Source organism: Lemur catta, chromosome 4 (genome assembly GCF_020740605.2).
Source record: "Lemur catta isolate mLemCat1 chromosome 4, mLemCat1.pri, whole genome shotgun sequence".
NCBI classification, from domain to species: Eukaryota; Metazoa; Chordata; class Mammalia; order Primates; family Lemuridae; genus Lemur; species Lemur catta.
The window spans coordinates 18,873,805-18,899,332 of record NC_059131.1 but is presented as its reverse complement, the minus strand read 5'-3'; the positions used below and the strand labels follow the sequence as shown (position 1 = coordinate 18,899,332).

General features: G+C 37.2%; 2 protein-coding genes across 3 annotated transcripts in view; one reads left to right on the top strand and one right to left on the bottom strand.

Annotated features, from left to right (window-relative positions):
- Positions 1-10,161, bottom strand: part of HADHB (hydroxyacyl-CoA dehydrogenase trifunctional multienzyme complex subunit beta) — a 32,053-nt gene extending 21,892 nt beyond the window's left edge. The window contains exons 1-3 of the mRNA XM_045549203.1: positions 10,020-10,161; positions 4,194-4,268; positions 4,041-4,085 (exon numbers count right to left, since the gene is read on the bottom strand). Of these exons, the coding sequence (XP_045405159.1) occupies positions 4,041-4,085; positions 4,194-4,260 (112 nt within the window). The 5' untranslated portion in view covers positions 4,261-4,268; positions 10,020-10,161. The remainder of the gene's footprint in view (positions 1-4,040; positions 4,086-4,193; positions 4,269-10,019) is intronic.
- A 46-nt stretch (positions 10,162-10,207) lies between these two features.
- The window catches only part of HADHA (hydroxyacyl-CoA dehydrogenase trifunctional multienzyme complex subunit alpha), a 41,933-nt gene continuing 26,612 nt past the window's right edge, over positions 10,208-25,528 (top strand). Inside the window, exons 1-7 of one of the 2 annotated variants that reach the window (XM_045549201.1) lie at positions 10,208-10,476; positions 17,221-17,262; positions 17,352-17,422; positions 19,082-19,215; positions 21,575-21,713; positions 23,061-23,180; positions 24,475-24,577. In XM_045549201.1, the coding sequence (XP_045405157.1) occupies positions 10,410-10,476; positions 17,221-17,262; positions 17,352-17,422; positions 19,082-19,215; positions 21,575-21,713; positions 23,061-23,180; positions 24,475-24,577 (676 nt within the window). In that variant the 5' untranslated portion in view covers positions 10,208-10,409. The remainder of the gene's footprint in view (positions 10,477-17,220; positions 17,263-17,351; positions 17,423-19,081; positions 19,216-21,574; positions 21,714-23,060; positions 23,181-24,474; positions 24,578-25,528) is intronic. The other variant, XM_045549202.1, reaches the window with a different exon arrangement.

The window sequence follows — 25,528 nt, the reverse complement described above, 5'->3', positions numbered from 1 at the left end:
TATGAGCCACCTTGCCCGGCCTTCAAATCTTGTTTTCTTTTAATGCATGTACATGCATATACTGGTACATTATGTATACTTTTTTGACAACAATATAGCTGGGAGATCTTTCTATGTTAGTATATTAAAATCTATCTCATTCTTTTCTTGTTTTTAACCTTGGAATTTACCTACTATCATCACTTCTTCATTGTGAGAGATAGAAGAAAATCCTAAATTATTGGGAATAAAATTTTGACAAACACCTTACCACACCCATTAACATCATAGTGAAATATTTATATAAATAACTACAACCAACTTGAAAGAAATAGTCATTAGAGCCAACAGTCATGCTAAAACGGGGTATAAAGATCATCCTGGCAGCTCTAATGGAGATGCGTAGGTGAAGGAGATAAAGGCAACAAGGAGGTAAGTGATAGATTGTGGCAAACCCAAGCATGTGGTGCACAAGGCCAGGGTAAACGCAGTATCGGCATGAATGAAAAGGAAGGGACCCATACAAGAGAGTTTATAAAGGAAGATGAGGCATCTTGGTGAGCAATCAGATATATTATAGAAAGGAAGGAAAAAGGAAACCAGGATTATTAAGAAACTTAGAGACTAAGAAAATATAGCTACTCTATAAACCAGTGAGAACTGGTTTTGGAAAAAAGATGACTTCATTTTTAAACTTACTAACTTTGAGGTTATGGAGAGACATCCAGGTGGATATGTCCATTCAGCAGGTAGCTAGAAGATGGAAAACAAAAGCTCTGAAGAGAAGTGAGTGTAGACCAGAAAGTCATGAGATATTTGAAGCTTAGAGGACAGAAGAAAAACAGAGAAATATTTTGCAATGCCTGTTCTCCCACAGCACCCTCCAAAGGGAGTTGCCCCTTTTATAGTCCTTGTCAAAGGGAAAGCCATAGACAGCCATGTCCCTAAGCCCATTGCAAAAGCTGATTAGATTCAGAGTAGATACTGGACCCACCAACGATCAAGTCTTATAGTAGCCAACCAGTAACCTGTGTCATCTACCTAGCGATAAACTGTGCCAGTCAGATTCTCTCTCTAAGCAAAAGAGCATGGAAAGAAATACCAATTAGTTGAAGCTGAAAAGATGCCATGAGAAGAACCAGGGAGATGATAAACTGAAGTCACTTGTAAGCCAGAATTTGTAAACTAAAAGTGAGCAAAGGAGCCAGCAAGAAGGGTGAAGAAGGATATAGAGAGAAGCAGAAGGGCCAGGAAAGGGACGTAACATGTGACACATGAAGAGACAAAGTAGCTGGCCCCCGGCACTGCTTGCCTGGTTCCTGACACCTTCCCAGTTGTAGTACACACAAAACATCTCAACCTTGAGAGTCCACTACTCACAATAAAAAGCACTTAGCTTTGTGATTTTCCTACATTGAGAGGGCAGAAAGAAGATGTGAGAGAGACAGTAACTTCAGTAGGAGAATCAAGAAAGAACACTGTATGACAGCAAAAGCAGTGAGTGTCAAGGAGAACAAGACGGTCAAGGAGCATAAGGAATGAAAACAGGCCACTAAATTTAAAGATCTGCAGATTACTTATGACTGACCTTAGAGAGAATAAAGTGATGAGAGGAAAGGGCAGATGATACGCCATCATGTCATTCTGCTTTCTAAGAACTGACAATATGTTCCTTTTATACACTTTGAAATTAAAATTCTTACCTCCTCTAACAAATTGCCTGCTTTACTTGGTTCCACCTTAACTATCCAAAAGTATTTTCCACTACTCCCCAAAAGACTGGGGGGTTGCTCTTCATGTAACACAAGGAGAAGGCCCCCAGTCCCTATAGCCGTGCTCACATCAACCTCCTTGCCTTTACTCACATATTCTCCTATCTGTGTGGCCTCTTTTTGCCCATCTAATTCTTACCTATCTCTTGGGCTTAGTTCACGTTCCACCTCCTAGTAAAGCCTTCCCTCATAACTATAGTTACTTGTAGCTCCTGCCTCTGAACTTCTGTGACAACCTCTAGGGCAAAAATGGGCTATTCCAAACAATTTAACACATTATAAAGTAATTAGACAAATTCTACAAGACACATTTAAAAAATATTTGTTCTTTATTATGTAATGAACAGTCACCCAAGGACTCTCATTCTGTTTCGTATATACAATAGCTCCTAACCACATCAAAATTTTCTCAAGGGCAAATAATAACAGCTCTGTTTTATATAGTCCACAGTGCTATGGGCACACAGTAGCGATGAATTACAAGAATCTGAATTGGGAGTTATAATATCTGGGTTCTAGGCTCTGCTTGGCCAATTTTTTTAAAATTTGAAAATATGGAAGCTAGACTAGATGACCTTAAAGGATCCTTCCAACTCCAAAACCTAGGATTCACTGGCTGACTGACATATATCTTACATTCTCTATATATAATTAAAATCAAAGAAGATAAAAGATGTGTCATGTATTATACAACTGCTATATACGTGTGTGTATACACAGATCAATATATAGATATAACCATCAAATCATTCAAAATTTCCAGACACTTGCATTTCCAGTCTATCAAATGACTAAAAACATCAATAAATCCTGTACTCCTCTATTTTAATTCCTTCATCTAACAGCTGTGTCAGACAGGGATATTCACGTGAGCTCCAAGAGGAGTCAGTTATAAAATTACTGCCACCTAAAACCTGCTCAGCATAGGCATATGCCTGCTCCCTCCCCTCAAATCAGCTTGTCACATTCTTCTGTCTTATCATGTGCCTTCCTGCACTACTGTCATCATCAGTGTTAACAAAATTACTTGTAGAACACTGTGTTAGTCACTGAAGACATAAAAAACTAAAGACTCACAAGGGCTTACAATATAGCTGTAAGAGACAGAAACATCAAGAATAGTTACAGAGGAGCATAAAGAATAGTCTAAATACCAGACATTAATAAATGCTTCCCCCTGTTGGTATTCAGAATGACCTTTCTCCCAGTTGGCAAGGATCAGGTCTATTTGTGTGACTTTGCAAAACAAAGACCTGGGTGAACATCAGAATTAGGGAAAAGGTGAAGTAGACAGAAAGTAATTATTCTTTATAGGGCTAATAGAAATCTATATTCTAGTTAGAATTTAGAGGCCACAGGAAATATATTTGTTACATGACAACATGAAATTTCTCTAGTGGGGATTAGGCAACAGACCTCTGATAATTTGAGATTATAGTTTTCAAAGTGCTTTAAGAGATCTTCATAACCATTTGAGGTTGACAAAACTAGAATTATTATATTTCTTTTTTAGATGAAGAAACTAAAGCACAAGGAAGCAAAGTATCCAGCGCAAGGCCACATTGCTAGGAAAAAGGAGAACTGGAAGATAGCATAGGTTTTTGGAATCCTGAAAGGTACTTTTTGTATTTGTCAGGGTGTTTTTAGCACTGATCAATGAAGATATATATCCACAGTAGATTCTGCTAAAACCTGCAATAAAAAAGCCCAATTCACTGAGTTTACCCAGGGTCTAAATGACCATATAAAATCAACAAATGTCCTTACTCTTTCATTTCATATTGTCCTTACTCTTTCATTTCATATATTAACCTTCTTTTGTTAACTAGTTCCCTAATCACCTCTATTTCAGGAATGAGTCCTCTTGTATATAGGATAAGAAGATATTCATCAACAGAGAAGCATATCACTAACTGCAAATTTGAAAAGTTAACTTTTGGCTCTACAAAGGTCTCAAGAGGTATGCTAATCATCTCCAGGACTGACAGCCAGAGGGTGAATAAACTGAGGTTTATTGTTTAAGGTTTATGGAACCTCCATGACTCCATCAGTTTCAAATATCAGAAAAAGCAGTCTCCTGTCAACATCCTCAAGCCCAATTCTAAATAATGTAATATCATTATTGATTGGCTCTATAATTCTTTAATTGGAAGGCAATAATAATGTTCATGTTGCTCATAAAAATGGGAGAATTAGCAAATTTGTTTTGGTTTTTATCCAGAATTCACAAAATCTAGAATCTAGAATCTAACATTTAAATCAGAAATTTTTATTTTATAACTACCATACCTGGGGCAGCTCGTAGCTGGGAGGAACAGCTCAGAAATCTTACAGCTAGAAGACAAAATAAACTGTTTACAAAAAGCAATACCATTCAATGTCTGTCTAAGATGCTTGTAATAAATCCAAATCTAATCTTAAAAAAGAGAAAATTAAACTTACAAAATCTGAGGGCCCATTTTGATGTACTAGGAAGATTTTTTAAAGTGCAAGTCAAGATAGTAGTCATTCTGAAATCTAAAAAGAGAACAAAAATACATCCCGGGTTAGTTGAAGAAGTTGTAGCTTATATTGTTTTCTATAAACTCTGACAACCTCATTCATGGGTATTATAAAATGCTATAAAATTTAATGTAGCATCAACTATCCTTTCTATAATAATATTATAATAGCTACACTGACATAACTTTCATATTGTGCCAACCACTAGTCTAAGCATTAACCATCTATCCTCACAACGATCTATGAAGTAGGAATAATTATTAGACCCTTTGTAAGAGATGAGGAAACTGAGATATAAAGGGACTGAGTGAGTTGCCCAAAGACCCACAGCTACTGAGTGGCAGAGCTGTGATTTGAACCCAGGCAGTCTAGCTCCAGAGTCTGTGCTCTTCTTCAGTGCCAAAGAAGTAGAGACTGCTAGGCATGATCATGAAACCACCAGTGTTCATTTCATGATTTTGAAGGTTGTATTGTGATTACGTGGAAGGCTTTGTGGAATGTGTGCATTTGAAAGGAATACATACAAAAGTATTTAGGGATGGTGAAGGATCATGTCAGCAACTGTCAACTGCTGCTAGAAAAAAAAGTTTGTAGGACTGTACTTGCAACCTTTTCTTAAGTTTGATACTGTATTGTTTCAAATAATAAAAAAAATTTAAAGGACACATAAAAACCCTATGTATTAAAAAATATTTAAAGTAAATTAACCATTCACCCCACAAAAAAGGCTAAATTCCTAACAATGGGTTTCTACAAATCACTAAGGAAAAAACCAGCAGACAAATGGACACAGGATATGGACAGACAGCTCTCAGCAAAGGAAATACAAAAGGCTCTTAAATATATGAAAAGATGTTGAAAAGAAATTCAAATTAAAACCACGTAGATATAACTGTCAAATTAGTAAAGGCTCAAAGGTTATGCACTGTCGGTAAGAGTATACACAGACACTCTCATACACTGCTGCCAAGAGTATAAATCGGTCCAATCCCTATGGAGGGCAATTTGGTAATTATCTGTCAAAACTACAACTGTAGCTAACTTTTAATCCAACAATTCCACTTCCATGAATTTACTTCATGGATGTTACTTACACACATGGGATATGACCTATGTTGTCACTGTAATAGCAAAAGATTAGAATAACCAACAAATAAATGGTTAAGTAAATCATGATACAGCAACCTAGTGAAATATTATGCAGCTGTAAAAGATAAGGAAATGATATATACCAATATGGAACCATTTCTAAGTTAAATTTTTTTTGAGAAAAGGCATATAAATTTATTTAATGTGTATCCACAGAAGAGAATCACAAAAATAACATTTACATTTCCTGTATCAGTATAAAATACCCCTGAAGTATTAAAAAAATGTTAAAAATAATTGTTGGCTGAAAGAAGAGGAATTGAGTAACTAGGGGACAAGAGTGGAAGGAAGACTTGTCATTGTACATCTTTTATAATGTCTTAATTTTGAAACATGTTTTAACTTATAAAAAGAAAAAAACCACCAAAGAACAAACTTGCAAGATTTGCCAATGAAGGCTTTAGTAACCAGCCTCCAAGTTGGCCCCCAACAATCTCCACCTCTTCACAGTCTTGTATAATTGCCTCTCACCCTATACCATAGTTAGTCTGTATAAACAACAACAAAAAAATGTCAGAAGTGATAGCATGTCACCTTTGACATTAGACTATAAAGAAACTGTAGCTTCTGTCTTCCTATGCCTCTCTCAGATCACTCACTCTGAAGGAAGCCAACTGCCATGTCACGAGCAGCCTCATGAAGAGGCTCAGGGTGAGGAACTGATGTCTCCTGCCAACAGCTATGTGAGTGAACTTGGAAGCAGATCCTCTGGCCCAGGCAAACTTTCAGATGACTCCAGCCCTGACCAACATTCTGACTGCAATGTCATAAGAAACTCTAAATCAGAACAACCCAAGTTCCTAACCCTCAGAAATGGTATGAGATGATAAATATGTATTATCTTAAACTGCTAAATTTGGGGGTAATTGTAACAGCAATAGAAAATATAAAAGCCTTAAGATTTAACATCTCTTGGGTCTTTATAGACTAAAAGGAGGATGCCCTATAGCTTCCAAAAAGAAAAAAAAAATTACATGTTTCAAACACGTGGATTGGAAAGAGATGGAGGAGATCAAGCTTCAGGCTCACCAGCCTAGGGATATTCAAGGGACTCTGGCCAGGAAAACACAAAGAGGCCCATGAGATGGGCACCATCATTTCCAGAAGTTACTTACAATGCCACAAGGGTCTGGGATACACATTTCCTTAAGGAAAGTTCATCTTGAAGTAAAATTCTGGAAATAGTCAAGGAAATGGTAAAAAAAAAAAAAAAAAGAGAGATCTTGCCCTAATAGATATCAAAACTTGCTATGAAGCACCAGTAATTAAAACACAGCAGTTCACAGGAATAAACGAAACTGGTTAACAGAACAAGATGTAGAAAGCTCAGAGACATATCCATGTATATGAGAATTTATTATATAACATTTCAATTAACTGGGAGAAAGATGAATTATTCAATAAATTCATTGAGAAAACAGCTAAACATTTGAAAAAAAAATTAGGTTCCTAGCTCATATCATAGGTACAAATAAATGCTAGATAGATTAAAGATCTAAATATATACTTTTTAACTATAAAAGTCTAGAAGAAAATATCAGAGAATATTTTCATAATTTAAATGGGAAAAGGAGTCCAATATATGGCCCAAAACCCAGAAGCTGTAACAGAATATAACCAATAGATCTGATTACATAACCATTTAACATATATACACAGCAAAAGATACTAAAATCAAGTCAAAAGGCAAATGACAGATTCAGAGAAAATATTCATAACATGTAAAACTATAATGGAGTCTGTGGTTTTTATTCCAATATCCATTTCACCCCATTAGGTAGTTGCCATATGTGGTTTACATGGGACTGAATCCAGCCCAACTCTAGGGTTTAAATCAATCAGAATAATCTTATTCTCTCTCCCAAGATCATTGATTCAGGTAACCAAGGCCTAAAACAACACTGCATAGTACTGGTCCATTGGTATTGACTTAGGGATGGATTAGTCAGTCTAACATTCAAGTCTTCTGTCTAGAATTCTGGAACACAAATCTTTTCTTCTGAAGCTTGGCATAGTTAACAGCAGTTTGCAAACATTAACAAAGCTAGTCTAAGGTAGAGCTAACACCAAAAGAGGACAGAGCTGAGAATTTCAGAAAAAGATGCCAGAGCCCTTAAAATTATTAAAAGCATGGAAACTCTAGGCTAGGGTAGGCTAGGCTTGAGTATCGTGTGGAACTATGGAAAGGCATGAAGTTGCAGGCATCTAGGAGGAAGCAAGGGAAAGGAAGAAGGGGCTAGGCAAGTAATGAAAACAAGATGGGTGGCTCTAGTAGTTCATTATTACATCATTAAGACACAATGTAGGGTTGACTGATTTTTTTCTTGCTGATTTTCCCGAGTTCTCAATAGATTCTAGTTATCAGTCCTTTATTGGATGTGTAGCATGCAAAAATTTTTTCCCATTCTGTAGGTTGTTTGCTCTCGTGACAGTTTCTTTGGCTGTGCAGAAGCTTTTTAATTTAATCAGGTCCCATTTATTTATTTATTTTTGTTGTTGCTGTGATTGCCTTTGGAGTCTTCTTCATAAATTCTTTGCCTAGGCCAATGTCTGTAAGAGTTTTTCCCACACTTTCTTCTAGAATTCTAATAGTTTCACACCTTAGGTTTAAGTCTGTTAAAGCTGGAACCCATTCTACTAAGTGAAGTATCCCAAGAATGGAAAAATAAGCACCACATGTACTCACCATCAAACTAGTTTCACTAATCATCACCTAAGAGCACATTTAGGAATAACATTAATCAGGTGTCAGGCAGATGTGGGGGGGGGGATGGGTGTATATATACATAATGAGTGCTATGCCCACCGTCTAGGGTATGGACATGCTTGAAGCTCTGATTGGGGGGAGGGAGGGTCAAGGGCAATATACGTAACCTAAACTTTTGTACCCCCATAATATGCTGAAATAAAAAAATAAAATAAATTTGAAAAAAAGACACAATGTAACAGTTAACAGACTCTACAGCCAGACTAAGTCCAAATCCTGGCTCCATCCTAGCCGTATGACCTTAATAGAGTTACTTAACCTTTCTCCATCTTAGGACCATCATCTGAAAATGTAGATAATTCTAGTACCTACCACACAGATAGAGCCGTTGTGAGGATTTTACATATATATACACACACACACACACACACCATACAAACACACACACATATACAGCACTTAGAACAGTGCCTGATAGTAGTAAGAATTATACATGTTAGTACGGATTATACATAGTAGTAAGGATTATACATGCTTGCTGTTATTATTAGTAGGTAATGATATAAATGTATTTAGTTCCCTTCTATATAAACCATTGTACTAAAGTGCTGAGCATAAAAGAAATATAACATTTCTGCCCTGATGGAGTTTACAATTTTGTTGAGAGCACAGGGAACAAAAAATGGAGTCAAATGAGTGATCTACATCAGGAGCTGGCAAACTACAATCCATGGACCTCTAATTAAGAATAATTTTTACGTTTTTAAAGAGCTGTAAACTAAACAAAACAAAGAATTTATGAACAGATCAATGGAGGCCTGCAAAGCCTAAACTATTTACTGTCTGGCTCTAAAAACAATTGCCACCCCTGATCTAAATAATAAGTGCTATATGCAACTAGGTGCAAAAGAGAGCATTATGTGGGCAGAAGGCAGGCTTTGAACAGTAAAAAACCTTATGAGGTCATCAGGAATCCTTTTTGCAATTTATCCAGAAGTGGTCATCCAGTTTCTGCTTAAAGTGCTCACAGTGATGTCGACTCATTATTTCACTTGAGCTTTAAACAGAAACCTTTCTTCTTTCCATACTCTTCACTTCAGTCTCAATTTCCCTGCCCCTTCTCGTTTCCTTTCTTGCCGAATTGTCAATCTGGTAGTAATGAGACTCACACTTATTTCTGAATCCTGGCGCTGCCACAGGACCAGAAAATTTAATCTCTCTAAGCTTCCTAAACTTCATCTGGAAAATGCAAACGATAACAATAATTTTGGGATCGTGGGAACTAAACAAAAAGGTGTAAAGGGGTCCAGAACACAGTAGGTCCTCAATGTGGTTTCCTTTTGAAACCAATCACTTTTATTCCAGGACTCAAGACCATCGTTTTCAGCACAAAAACTACTATCATGCAATGCAGAACTCTTGACCAGAAGTGCGTAGGCTTAGGCTCTCGTCCTATTTCTACCACCTGTGGCCATGAGTAAAATCACTCACTCTGATTCATGGCTTCAGTTTCTTCACCAATAAAGTGAGGGAGGTGAATGACCAGATGATCGCCAGATCTCTTCTGGATTAGAAAATCCCCCGGAGCACTGGGTCACCAAGCGGGATGGAGGATTGTCTCATCTCCTCCCATACTCAAGCCTCGAAAGGTCATTGAACTGAGTCCCACCCTTTACAGCAGAAATCGGGGTAAACCCGTGGCGCCGTTCTGAATCTCTACAGCGGCTGCCCTGGCTACGGGCAAAGCAGGTGAAACAACAAACACTCCAATACAGCCCAGTGTTTTAGGCCAACACACACACGCATACACACAGGCAAACAGTTCGTTAACTTGCGGTGATAAACTCAGACACAGGTGACACCACTGAGGAAAAGGCCAGGCGGAAAGCCGAAAGCACGTTCCGTCTCACCTGCCTCGGCGTCCGCGCAAGCTCCCGCTCTGGGCAAGGTTTGCACCCAAGTGCCAAGACTCGGCGGAACCAAGAGCCGGTCCTGTCTGGAAAGGACCCCTCACCCCCACGGGCGGCTGGAGCAGGCCTCGCGGGCTGCCCGCCGGCCGCCTGATGGAAACCCTGGCACTCCGCCCCTCGGTAGGCCTCGGGCCTCCGGCGAAGACAGCGTCCTTCCGGCCTCGTTAGCGGGAGCGAAGGGCAGGGATTAGGGGTGGGCGGCGACTCGGCGTCCGGGTTTTAGTCAGGCAGTACGTCGGCCGCCTGGCTGGCCAGGCTGCCAGAAGAAAAGTCCTCCACTTGGCCGCCTCCGCTAGAAGCGCTTTTCACTTTCGTCCTCTTCGGCTCAACATGGTGGCCTCCCGGGCAATTGGCAGCCTCAGCCGCTTCACTGCCTTCAGGATCCTCCGCTCCCGAGGTGAGGCCTGGCCGAGGGCACCTCAGAACGCCGGACAGAACTGCTGCGGGGACTGAGGTGGCCCTGGAGTCGCGCGTGCCCTCTTGCTGCCGCCTGTCCACCCCGCCCGAGGACCCCTCCCTGGGACCCCGTTTCCTGTGTCCTTGCGAAGGGACTCTCACTTACTCTCTCGCGATTCCGAGGCCTGCGACTATTTCAGATTCCTTAACCCCTAACGTTTCTGAGTCCTTTCCACGCAGTCTGGCGCCTCTCCGCAGGTCTCCTCCCTCGCAATTCTGGGCTCACGCCCCTCTTATTTTCTTTAATAATGGGCTTTGAATTGTACCTACTAGATCGGGAGTGCCAAAAGGATTGGGGACCCATTCTGTCGCATCTTTGTGACTCCACAGCACCTTGCTCACAATACAAGCTATCTTAAAAGCTTCTTGAATGGAATTAACTAAATTTGCACATCAGTGCCACTCCCTGCTCCTTTCCCTCAAAAGCATTTTTGTACTTAACTACCACATTTCAGTAGGGAGCTCAACTCTTGCAGTGCCTATAATCCCAGTGTGAACGTATAGCATAAATTGAATTTCAATGGGTCTGCAACTTCCTGGAAGACATTCTTTTAAAACACACATATACCTGTATCTTAAGAAGTAAAATGTTAGAGCATTTAAAGAACTATTTCTAATCTTGTTTCTGACGATTTGCAGTCAGCCTGTATTAGCTATATTGTTTCTCTTCAAACTGCCAGTGAAAGGGTTAAAGTGGGTGGTTGTAGAATAGAAAACCTAGCATCTTCCTTCCATCCCAAATCTGTAAGATCAAATGTGACTAACTTTTTATTGCATGTTGTACTTAATACCGGTTACTTAATTAGAAATTTTTACTTTTAATTTAACTTGTGATATGAATTCCCTCTCTTTCCTCCTCCCCAACCACTGGGGTAGTATGCTTTTTTTAGACAGGTAGCTGGAGTCTCCCTTTATTGTAAGGTGATTAATTGGATGATTGAGTCTTTTTCTGCCTTCTTTTTTCAACCATTCTTTTTAGTCTCAATGGGACTGTTATATGTGTACCAATTATAAACCGCATTACAGAAAATTGAAACATTGTGAAGATCGAGGAAAGGGATTAAGAAAAATGAATGACTCATTGTCTTACTAATATGCCTATGTTAGCCTTTGGTTGTGTTTACTTACAGTTCCTACCCCCCCCCCAGTTTCCATATTTATGGGTTAACACTTTTGAAAAGTCAAATGTATGTTTTTTCTTTTCTTTTCTTTTTAATAGAGATAGGGTCTCACTGTGTTGCCCAGTTAGGTCTTGAACTGGCCTCAAGTGATCCTCCCACCTTGTTCTCCCAAAGTACTGGGATTACAGGTTGAGCCACTGCGCCTGGCCTCAACTGTATATTTTTGAACTTGCCACTGCATTGGTTTTAAGGTATTTCTTATGGATTGGCAGCTGCTATTACTATGAAGTAGTAGTCAGGTCACTAACCAGCTATGTGACTGAACAAATACCTTTATTTTCCTCATCTGCAAAATGAATGATAGAGACTATGGATTTTTCTTTGATATGAGAAGTAGCATGACAGAGCAATTAAAAGCATTAAGTTTGGAGTCTGACTTATGGGTTTGAATCTGGCTTTTCCTTCCTTTTATCCTCTGGCAATTAGTTTCTGTCTGTTTTCTCATTTGTAAAATGGAGAGTAGTACCATATTATGAGGTCTAAAGGAGTTATTTTAGGTATAAAGCAGTTTTTCATGGAGTCAGTACTGAGTAAATGTTAGCTATTATTAAATCTTTCCAGCACTGAATAACTGTGATTCTTTATATCTAAGAATTTTAAGTAATTTTTATATTTTCCATGTGTAACAAAAAGCTACCAGCTTAATTTTTCTGTTTTGTGTGTAGAAATATATACACACACATATATATGTTATTATGCATTGTGTTTTCACCAATAAGAAAATGTGACTGATTATAGTTACTGCACCTTTTAATAGTAATTTATAAATTTTGAAAAAAATGTGAATTTAAAGCTACCAGCACACCTGTGTGTTACCATTAGACTCAACAGAAAATCCTTCACCCTGAAAGTCTATGCTAAGGCTTTGTCAGACCTTTAATGAGATTATGACATTTACTGGTAGATGATTAAATTCTCTTGAAATTGACTTGTAATTCTTGAAGTTATAAAGTATTCCTGTTGTATAAGTGCTATAACTCTGCATATGACTACCAAATGAAAATCACATCTTAACCAGAATATCTTGTCTAATTCCCATTCCTATTCTAAATCTAAATTCCTAATTATGTAAGTGGTAAAATAATTTCACGAGAAATGAATTACAGGCAAATACCTTAGTAGATGGTGTATTTTTTAATTTGACTTTCACTTCCTTAATCCCATCCTTTCCCCAGGATTGAATTACAAGAAAAATAACCAAAGGAACATTTTCAAATTTGAAATTTGTGTCAGCATAATCCAACTCTCTCCACTGACTAAAGTCTTTTTTTTTTTTTTTTTTTTGTGAGACAGAGTCTCACTCTGTTGCCCAGGCTAGAGTGAGTGCCGTGGCATCATCCTAACTCACAGCAACCTCAAACTCCTGGGCTCAAGCGATCCTCCTGCCTCAGCCCCCCAAGTAGCTGGGATTACAGGCATGCGTCACCATGCCCGGCTAATTTTTTCTATATATATATTTTTAGCTGTCCATATAATTTCTTTCTATTTTTTAGTAGAGACGGGGTCTTGCTCTTGCTCAGGCTGATCTCAAACTACTGAGCTCAAACAATCTGCCCTCCTCGGCCTCCCAAGAGTGCTAGGATTTCAGGCGTGAGCCACCGCGCCCGGCCTAAAGTCTTAAGACTGTAGTCTTGTAGGTATTTTCTTGAGTTATGTTGACAAAGATAATTAAAAACTAGGACAAAGCTTTCTCTCTTGCTTGCACAGTAGATATAGGCCAAAGTTCATGCAGCTGTTACAGAGTATGCTCTACTTTTAGGTAGTGGGAAAGGCTAGATCCCAAAAGCAAAGCTGCCTTGTGCTCTAACTTGATTTAATTGACTATGTTTTAGAATTCTTTTCTAAATATGCTTGTATATTTACTGACTTTCTCTTTGTTTTTTTTCTCTGTTGATTTAGAACAGGTTTTGCGTTTGGGTGTGTAGGCGGCATAGGTAGGTTAGTGGGCAAGAGTTAAAATAGTTTAAACTGTAGGCTAATGTGCACCAACCTGTTGTCTCAAATATTTGATCTTTAAAATTGCAACCCATGCTCGCTGTTACTATCTTTTTGCACTTAGGGGCTTATCTTCTAACATGCTTATTGACATATTCATGTTTCTTGGTTTTTGTCTGTCTGTCTCATCCCTCATTCCCAATCAGTCTGTTTCTACTCTAATCCACTTTACCCTATTCTATCTAGAATTATCTATCCCCTGCCTCCTTTCCCACTGGAATTTCTACTTTACAGTCAAATTTCTTTTTTGTGCCACATTGTTTTCACCTCTTCATTTATCTCCATTAAGAAGGAACTAATTCTTCCCAGATATCATATTCCCTGCTGTCCTGGAATGTAAGCTCCATTAGGACAGGAATTTTTGTCTTTTTTGTTCACCCCAAATGCCTAGATGTACTCCAAGTGCCTAGAACAGTGAATGGCACATGATAGGTCACAATGTATTTTTGTTGAATGAATGACTGTAAGATGATGTTGGAATAGATTACAGTGTGGTTGGTGAAACACTTGCTATAGATACAGCAATTACAGAACAAAACAGGAAACAATAAAGATAAAAATGAAGACAGAGTAGGGAAGGAGCATTGTAGATACAATCTAAAGATGAGGTTTTGTGGAAAAGGTTGGAGTCGTGATGCAAAAATATGAAGAAGGAAGAGTGGTGACTACAAGATGACACAGATTTCAATTGATGGATAAAGAAGAGAGAAGTATGTCATTATTGAAGCAGAAGCACTGGGGATTGATGAGATGGCTGGCCTCTCCTGTCTGAAAATGCTGGAATTCACTGAGAGACTTGTTTATGGTCACACAGCTAGTGGATAAACCTGATGGTTGAACCTTCATCTTTGACTAAAAGGGCTGGATTGGATTGCTTAAAGAGGAAATGTAGATAGAGCCCGAGACCACCCCATTCTGCTTCTGGTGCTATCCACAAAGTTTTCTTTCCTTTTTTAATATGTTGCCTTGCCTTTTAGACCAGTATAAGGCTGCTATTTTCTGTATCTTCCCTTCCCTTCCTTTAAAGAACAGCAAAATAGAGAGAAAAGATTGATGAACCAAGAGCCTTGGCTAACTATTGATAGTCCTCCCCTATTCCACCCCACCATCATTGCTTGTCCAAGTCAGTGGTTCCCACATACCCGTTTGTTTGCTGTATACTTCAGCGTCACCTTTTTAAAAATATAGATTCTAAGGCCTAACCCTCTAAAAATCTGATCCTGTGGTCCTAGGTTGGGGCCCAGGAATTTGTGAGTATATATGGACCTCCCCAGGTGATTCGAACGCTCAGTATAGTTCTAGAGTCACTTCTCAATACTGCTGTGGGAATCCTAGTCCAGCTGTATATATTGGATAGTGTCTTAGGTTCTACTTTGGCCATAAGTAATTTGGCTCCCAAAGGGTCCCTGCCTCCTGGTCAAACATGGGCCATCCCCAGCTTAGAAGTGGGTATGGTTGTAAGGTTTGTTTCTAAATCATGTAAAAAGTGTTTTTGGTAGAGCTGATATTTACAATTGCATTTAGAATATCCACCACAATGTACAATGACCAAAATGGTTTGATTTTTATTGTCCATTTGCCTTTATCATTGCAAGCTAGGGCAAATTCTTAGACTCTAGTTTGACATCTTCCAAATTCTGAACCAGATGAAGGAATGAAATTTGGAGACTGGGAGAGTAGGCAAAGAGAAAGCCAAGTGGTCACAGATTGGTGGAAAGGTATAGCCACTAAGAGGTTGCCTAAGGTTAACTTTTTTTTAATAGCCCTCCTAAATTAGGCAGATACTCCCCACTACTAAATTATGTTTGTGGATTCCAAAATTATATAGCTACTAATGTAGCTCAAATGCTGTATATTTCAATGAAAATTAGAAATAAAGTTTTAATACTAACAATTGAAAATTAAATAACCAATACTTGGGGAAAGCTAATGTAATTAGAGGAGATGCATGAAGGAATCTCTGGATATTTTTAAAGCACTAGTTCTTTGTTGTATTTGATATCACTTTAAGATTTATACCTTTTTCTGAGTATATGTTTTTCATATGTACAGTTACTAATCAATTAAGTGTGATTTGTTTTTATTTTTAGAACCAAAGAGAAAACTTTTTCCTAAAATAATTGGGCAAGATTTGGAAGATGGTGGGCAGGGAGAAGTAAGGAGTTAAAGGAATGCATAGGAGAAGTGGTTTGAGCTGAATCATGAATGATACACAAGGGAAGAAAAAGCAGGGTGCTTTGAAGAAGAGAGTAAATTGTAATTAAGGGGTTTTGACCCTGGGCTGCCTCCAGAACAGCTTGGTTACCACCCTAGAGCAAGATGTTTGGATGAGAGCAGGGCAGAGGTAAGCCTTTAATGGTAGAAAAGAAGTAGAATAATGCCCAAAACAAACTTGGAATGTTTGCCTGGAATTCCCCAATGTTCCTTACCTTCTATCTAGAGTTCAAATTGAAAGACCCTCTGCTGGGGCTTCTCCTGTGATGGTTTGTGCTCAAAAGATCATATCATCATCATCACCACCATGGTGGAGAGTCTAAACTAGTGATTTGGAAAAAAAGAGGAGAGTAGTTGACCTTTGTTATCCAAAGAGTAGGAGTATTCTGGTGGAGTGTGATACAGACTTTTTCAGTTATAAATACTTAAAATTAGTGAAGTGTGACATGGAATGCTTCCTTTATAGTAGCCATTATAGTTGACTCTGGATTTTACTTTTGATAACACTGGAAAGTCCATCTCCAGAAAAATGCAAGAGGACTTGACTAAAAAAAAACATAGTTGGAATATATTTGGGATACAATTGGAACTGACATTATGGATTGCTTTGTGGGTTACTTATTGCTAGTATATAGTTTCCTATTGCTGCTGTAACAAATTACCACAAATTTAGTGTCTGAAACAATAAAAATTTATTATCTTGCAGTTATAGAGGTCAGAAGTTTGAAATGGTCTCACTTAGCTAAAATCAAAGATTGGCAAGGCTGTGTTCATTCTGGATGCTCTAGGGGAAAATCTATTACTTTATCTTTTCCAGCTTCTAGAGGCTACCTGGTATTCCTTGACTTGTCTGCTTCAAAGTCAACATGAGGACAAGACATTCATACACTGCCATCTTTCTGATTCTCTTTGTCTCCCTCTTCCCTTTTGTGATTACACTGGACCCACCTGGATAATCCACAATAATCTCCCTATATTAAGGTCAACTGATTAGCAACCTTAATTCCATTTGCAACCTTAATCCCCTTTGGCCATATAACTGAACATATTCACAGCTGCTGGGGACATAAAGATCTTTGGGGGGGCCACTCTTCTACCTTCTTCATTTAGTATCCAAATAATCATATGATCTGATAATTGAAATAAAAAAAATGGTAGTAGTCATAATAATGGCCTAGAATACATTGTTCTGATTTATAGTTTTTTTGTTGTTGGAAATGGTAGCATTATCATATATAATGATACTACAGAAATTCTGTTTTGCAAATTAATTTTGAAATATCTTTTTCTTACAGGTTATATTTGCCGAAACTTTACAGGGTCTTCTGCTTTGCTGAGTAAGTTTAATTTCTTATGGACATACATTGCTTTTTAGATCTATTTTGTAGTAAACATGTTTACAAATAAATTTTCCTTTTCTTTTTAGCCAGAACCCATATTAACTATGGAGTCAAAGGGGATGTGGCAGTTATTCGAATTAACTCGCCCAATTCAAAGGTACCTGTTTTAACTTACTGCATTTTATTTCTACTAACTACATTTATAAATCCAGTCCTGAATGGGAAAGAAATAAGTCCACCAATCTGGCAATAATCTTACCATATGAATTTACAGCTTTGATAGTTAAATTAGTTAAAATTTGAGAAATTGCCCAAGAAAGGCAGTTTTCTGAAGCAGAGGTCCTTGTGTAAGAATTCCATTTGTTGACCTAGGATGACAGATTAACATCAAGGATTAATAAGACTAGCATTCTGTTATAATGTAGAATGAGGAGGTGACTTGTTAGATAAGAACCGAAGTGCAAGCTTAGTTTATAAGAATCAAAACTTGCCTACCCATCTTAAATAGGAGGTTGATAAATCTGCTTGCTTTACTACCTGCCTGACATGAGTCATTATTCATAGTAGGCTGGCTGGGTTACATGTCGACACTTGGCTCTTAAGCTTCCTAATGGATCTGAATGACTCAGTGTAATTCACATATTGGAAATCAAGTTCTGATCAAAGTGGAACTTCGTTTGTTTTTGCCAGCTTCAGCCAGTCTTTTGCCAAGAAGAGCTTTATTGCAGGAGCCCATGCTTTTCCTCCATCTAACATTGGTGTAAAAGTTTCATACTTAAAAAATCTTATAACCAGAGGCCTAGATGTAATAGGAGGACCTAGATGGAAACAATTGACAGCTATCACAAATTAAGGAAAATAGGAGCCATTCTAGAATAAATCTTTCAACCACTAACCAATGATTCAAGCTTAAGATATTTTTCAGAATTTTCTTAAGGTGAACATTTTTCCTGAACACAAAAATATTGTAATACATGCCAATGGTAAGAAATTTTAAAACTACAAAAAATTATAAAGAAAAATAGTAATCAGACTGGGTGCGGTAGCTCACGCCTGTAATCCTAGCACTCTGGGAGGCCGAGGCGGGCGGATTGTTTGAGCTCAGGAGTTCGAGACCAGCCTGAGCAAGAGCGAGACCCCGTCTCTACTAAAAATAGAAAGAAATTATATGAACAGCTAAAAATATATAGAGAAAAAATTAGCCGGGCATGGTGGCGCATGCCTGTAGTCCCAGCTACTCGGGAGGCTGAGGCAGGAGGATTGCTTGAGTCTAGGAGTTTGAGGTTGCTGTGAGTTAGGATGATGCCACGGCACTCACTCTAGCCTGGGCAACAGAGTGAGACACTATCTCAAAAAAAAAAAAGAAAAAAAGAAAAATAGTAATCATTAATAATCTAGACCCAAAGATAACCACATTTTTTTTTCTTGGTATCTTCCAAGAAATAACCACATTTAATTTAATTTCAACACATAATGTTTACAAAGCTAAGATCATACTATATGTCTTATTTTGATTTCCTTTTTTCTTTAACATTATATAATTTTTTTCCATGCCAATAAATGTTTGTAGACTTATCTATCGTTTGCCTATGATTCAGACTCTTACGAATATGACTCTGAGTTCCTGCTTTGAGTAGACCTATTTTCAAGGGAGGAATGCTTGTATTAATAGCTGGCCAAAGCTGCCTGAGCAGAAAGCTACTGGTTTTGGGGTGGGGGTCAGGGGGAGGTTCATAATCAAAATAGCATTTGATGGTGATGTGGACATCTGTTACTTCAGATTGAAACCCTGGGTTTATATATTTCCCTTTGGCAGGTAAATACACTGAGTAAAGAACTGCATTCAGAGTTCATGGAAGTAATGAATGAAATCTGGGCTAGTGATCAAATCAGAAGTGCCGTCCTTATCTCATCAAAGCCAGGCTGCTTTATTGCAGGTGCTGATATCAAGTAAGTTTTAGGAAACTTGAAGTTGCCTTTTATCTTGGTTAATAGTGTGTTTCTTAGGCCTAATAATTCTTCCTTTTAAAGAAGGTAGAAGTGTCAGGTTGCAGTGGCATATGCCTATATAGTCCCTTTTACTGGAGAGGCTGAGGCAGGAGGATCGATTAAGCCCAGGATTCAAGGCCAGCCTGGGCAACATAGTGAGATCCTGTCTCTTAAAAAAAAAAAAAAAAGAAGAAGAAGGTGGAAATAAATTCTCTGAAAGTTTTTAAAGTTGTTTTTATGAGTGTAATAAAGTTGATAAAAGAGGGAGAGGGGCTTATTGTTTAAATCATATAAGACTGAGACTAAGTACAGCCTTTCCTTAAAGAAGTTGAAAGCAGTTTTAGAGTAGAATAAAAAATACTATAAAATTAAACTAATAATGAGATGCCATTTTTTACCTATCAGACCAGCAAATATTTAAAAGTTTGAAAATATTATGTGTTAGCAAGGACTTGGGGAAATGAGAAAGTTAATATATTACTAGTAGGAATGTCAGTTGGTATAGCCACTTTGGAGAGCAGTTTGGCAACATTTAGTAAAATTAAAAATATATCATATGATCTAGAGAAATCTCACCCTTTGTTCATAAGGACCGATGTACAAGGATCTTCAGTCCTGTATAGTTTAAAATAATGAAGAATTTGAAACAAGTGAAATGCCAGTCAGTATGGAAATAGAAAAGCAAAATGTGGAATATTCACATGATAAAATGCTACAAAACAAGTAAAAGGAATTAACTAGGTTCACAACATAATGTTAGAATTCAAAAACGTAATGTTAAGATTGAAAAAGCAAGTTCCAGAATGTTTCCTACAGTATATAGTTTATATAAATGTTTTTAAACCAAACATGAAATAATTTTTTTATATTATTTATGGATACAAGTATATAGTTGACCTGGAAGGATACACTACAAACATGAAAGTAGCTGCTTCAGGGAAAATGAAGTGGGTGGTAAGACTTCAGGGTGTCAAAGAAAACTTTATAGATGTAGCTAGTATTTTCTTTCCCTTTTTTAAATGATATAATGTATGCTTACATAACTTGTTTATACTTATAATAAGGAGAGCAAATGATATTTCAGTGCTAGTTTAATGGGTTAAAATAGTAGTTGTTAATTCTGTCAAAATATGGATATTTCGTATGTTATTCTTTGTATTTTAGACAAAACTAGCATTGTAGGCTTAGTAATTGTACTTAAGGTGTTTGTATATTTTTAAACCTTGTTCTACATTGCGTACCCTTTTATATTTATGTATAGTAATTAGAATTTATAAATGTTCTATTTAATGTTTATTTTTTAGAAAGCAAAATTATGTGTATCAAGTGCATTTTCTTCTAGCTCAATTATTATTATTTGTATGTTTGTTTGTTTTGAGACAAGGTCTCACTCTGTTGCCCAGGCTAGAGTGTAGTGGCATCATCATAGTTCATTGCAGCCTCAAACTTCTGTGCTTAAGTGATCCTCCTGCCTGAGGCTCTCAAGTAGCTAGGACTATAGTGTTACCATGCCCGGCTAATTTTTTTCATTTTTTATAGAAATAAGGTCTCACTATTGCCCAGGCTGGTCTCAAACTCCTGGCTTCAAATAATCCTGGTGCCTCAGCCCCCTAAAGTGCTAGGATTACAGGTGTGAACCACCATGCTGGGCCTAGTTCAATTATTTGACCTTAATGAAATACCGATGTACCTGCAGTAGCGACCTATATCCATAGGAAAACACATGAAGCTTCTCTGAAGCCCTCAGAGCAACTCCCAGTGTATAAAATGACAGAAAATACTAGTTATTCTTGGTCAAAATTATAAAATCCACTTCTTAAATGTGTTCAGAAACAAAATAGCAAATGACACAAACTGACATTAAAGGACATTGAATATAACATTTTTGTACCAGATCTTTTTTCAGTCATTAGGGGGATTTATTTAAAGGTTTTAGATCCCTTGAAACAGCTTGTGAACTTTCTTTTGCTGTCAATTTGATTGCTATTTAACCACCTGATAGTGAAAATGTTTAATCTGATAATGAAAATATGTACCAGAAGATTTTCTCACATACAGAGCTTTGTAATCTAATGGTTCGTTATAGAAGCAAAAATAAATTTTTATGTTTTCTGGATCCAGAAATTTATAGAGAGATGATATTGCTGATATTAGTGCTATCTGAAGCAAAATCATTCTTAAACTAATGAATATTTGAAGATTCATTACCAAATATTGATATATGGTAGGATAAGTGTATTGTGGATGAAGTACTGAACAAAGTAGGTTATAGTTTCATCTTTCCTTTTTTCCCTGTTCTCTATTTTCATGGACATTGCAGCATGTTAGCTGCTTGTAAGACCCCTCAAGAAGTAACACAAATATCACAGGATGCACAGAGAACATTTGAGAAACTTGAAAAGTCCACAAAGCCTATTGTGGCTGCCATCAGCGGATCCTGCCTGGGAGGAGGACTTGAGGTATAGATTTATTCCAAAGTCATTGAGACACTATCTAGCTCTTCAGTGGGACTCTCCACCTGTAAACCTTTAGGCTACTGTTTTGCCTAAAAACAGTTTTCAGAAGAGAACCAGCTTTCTTTTTAGTTATCAAACTTCTGGATAGGTTTTACTTCTTATTCTGCATGCCACAGAGCAAGTGGCACAAAGCAATTGAATCAAGGTATGATGTTTTCATTTACAAATTGAGAAGATTTGAACTGGATCTCTAAGGTCATTTTCAGAAGCAAAAACCTAGTTTAAGTTTGCAGGGCAAAGATTCAGAAGTGTGACCAGTGCTCTTAAGCTACTTACATCTAGTTGAGACACAGAAAGCATAATATATGTTTAAGTGCTTTGTGAATAATAAGGACAATAGATTTGAGAGAAAAGAAATAATAGATTTGAGAGAAAAGATGCTTACTAGACTGGAACATGTAGGAAAGAAGGAAAGGGAAAGAAAATAACATTTTCTAAGCATTTATCACATTCTGGGCTCTATGCTAGACACTTTCACATATATAGTCATGTGTCATAGAATAATGTTTTGGTCAATGACTGACCGCTTATATGACAGTGGTCCCATAAGATTACAATACTGTATTTTTACTGTAATCTTTATGTTTAGATGCACAAATGTTTGTCATTGTGTAACAATTGCCTACAGTATTCATTACAATAGCACACTGTATAGGTTTGTAGCCTAGCAACAATAGGCTAGACCATATAGTCTAGATGTATAGTAGGCTATACCATCTAGGTTTGTGTAGGTATATTCTGATATTTGCATGACAGAATCACCTAATGACTCATTTCTGAGAACATATCCCTGTTGTTAAGTGATACATGATTACTGATTAGGGAAACTTGTGCCTGATCCTAAAAGATGGACAGAATTGGATTAATCAGCAAATGGTAGGAAAAGTATTATACCTATGACATGGTGTGAGCAAAGGCAAGGATAAGCAAAGCCTTTAGGACATCATAAGTAGACCTGCTTGATTTGAATGGAGAGTCTCTGTAGGGTACAGAGACTTCTTAACCTAACATGTAAAATTGTGTGTGCATTTTTCTGTTGAGAGCTTCCATAGCTTCCAGCAGATTTTTAAAGAGATCTGCACCCAAAAAGAGGTTAATAAATTAGAGGGAGAAGTATGAAAAAAGGCTGAAAAGGTAAACTGTAGAAATTATCAAATACCAGCCTAAAGAATTTCAGTTTATTCTTTGGGCATATTCCTGCTTTATAAGTAATCTTTAGACCCTCACAGATCCTAAAATGTTACAAAGTTACATTTTCTAACATTCTAATTTTCTTTCGTTTGTTTGAAGCTCGCTATTTCATGCCAATACAGAATAGCAACAAAAGATAGAAAAACAGTATTAGGTGCCCCTGAAGTCTTGCTGGGGATCTTACCAGGAGCAGGAGGGACACAAAGGCTGCCCAAAATGGTGAGTTTAGACCCTCCTTGCGAATTTCAGACTCTCAGTACCTATATGCCCCTTTACATCCACTTCCTGTTGTATAAAACGCGTAATAATGGTCAACCATTGTAGAATTTAGAAATCAAATAAAATATGAGTATATAGGATCACTGACAGATTTTTATTTCTGGTATTTATTTATTTTTTTCAATTCCACAGAATTATTGATCAAGGTCGTGTGTGAGTCCCTGGAAGGATAAAAAGAAATAAGATACATGTCTTGTTTTTCTGGGACTTACAGTTTACTTCATTCCTTTTCTGTGTAGTACCATCTTAACAGTTTTTCAAAACCGTGGATCATATTTCATGATAAATATAAAAGACAGACCTTTTCCCTCATTGTTTGATCTGGATGTTTTCATTGCTGTAGTCTGTGGAACCAAAAGAAGCCCAGCAAGCTTCTGTAGTTTTAAGAAGAGGGGGAGGGACAGTCAGACCTGGAGGCTGCAGAGCAATCTTGATACGGCACTCGAGGGACCACTGAACCTCGCAACTTCTGGCACTACAGATTCCTCAGTGAAAACAAGGCTCAGCAGAAATTCTCTTTGCAGGGAAGTTGATGTGAACTGAATACAAAAAAAAAAAAGAAAGAAAAAGAAAGGTTTATGGTGTTAGTTATCTAATAAACAATGTGCATTCCTTCTTAGGAAATGCCAAGAGGATTTATTGAAAGAATGAATAGCATATATGTGTGTAGAAAATATTTGTTGAGTTTTCTTTCTTTCTTTCTTCCTTTCTTTCTTTCTTTCTTTCTTTTTAAACTATAGTTAGTATTTAAATGTTGCTAGAAGCCATTTTTCTAGTATCCCACATAAGAAGCCCTAGCTGATTTCTATTTGTGCTAAGCCTAAAATTCTTTCTAAAGACTTTGTCAAAAATATCAGGCTTCTCAAAGTCTCTACTAGTTTCAATATAGGAATTTCAAGTGCTATATAAATGGTAGAGAAGAAACTCAGAATGACATAAATGTACAATTTTAGGAAACATGAAATTCATTCTTTAACTTATCAATTTCGTAAGACAGAAATCCTACATACTGAATTAAAAGAAGTGATAAAGACATTTTTGCTTCAGCTAGAGGTATCTAATCCCAAAAGTCACCTAAATGTATATGAATTTATAAGAGTTAACTTACTGTTAAGTAGCGTAACAATCTGGTTTGATTTTTTTTCATTTTTGTATTTTAGTCATTTGATGTCTATAAACTATAGTTGTCATCCTGATTTTTCCCACTATACTCCAATTCTTGTGTGCATGTTAGGTGGGTGTGCCTGCTGCTTTTGACATGATGCTGACTGGTAGAAACATTCGTGCAGACAGAGCAAAGAAAATGGGACTGGTTGACCAATTGGTGGAACCCCTGGGTAAGTGTTAGCATGGCTCAGAGTTGGGCCTTGTAAAGTTGCTTATTTTCTGAAAGAGTTAACATTTGAATATCAGTTAGAATGGAACTCAAACGCTTAAGAAAAGAGTCATCATTCTGAGGAGTGAAATTTTCGAAAGTAGCCAGTACTAAATTATTTTCGACATCACCCTGATTTCTATTTTATTTATAATTGGAACATAAGGAGTACAGAATTCAATCAAGTCATTATTTTTGGTTCTTAAATTACTTGTATCATTATCCATGCATAACCCTACTTCAGTTTTTTGTGTCTGTTGTAATAATACAATAAACATGAAATAACAACCTGAGAATATTAACAATAATTGACATCTACTGATGTGCTACTTCCCCCCATACAATTTCTTTGCCTCCCTTTATCCAAGGAAACCACTATTGCAAACTGTGTGTTTATCATCTTTTTGTATTTCTTAAATATCAGCATTATTGATGTTATTTACGTAATAACAAATTTACTAATTTTTAATGTACAAGTTGAGTTTTGATGAATGTATGTAGCTGTGTAAACACTACCACAATCAAAAAGTAGAACATTTCTGGTATGTAGCTTTTTGTGTCTTCTTTCATTCAGCATAATACTTTTGAGATGCATCCATTCTGTTGCATGTATCAGCATTTTGTTCCTTCTTATTGCTAAGTGTTATTCCATTGTATAAATATACCATAGTTTGTTTATCCATTCAGCAAATGATGGACATTTGTGTTGTTTCCAGTTTGGGGCTATCTGAATAAAACTGCTGTAAACATTAATCCACAAGTCTTTATGTGGACATACGTTTCATTTCTATTGGGTAACTACTGAAGAGTGGATTGGCTGGCCCATATAATAGATTATGTATTAACTTTTTAATTTTCTTATAAACAGAGTCTCATTATGTTGCCCAGGCTGGCCTCAAACTCCTGGGCTCAA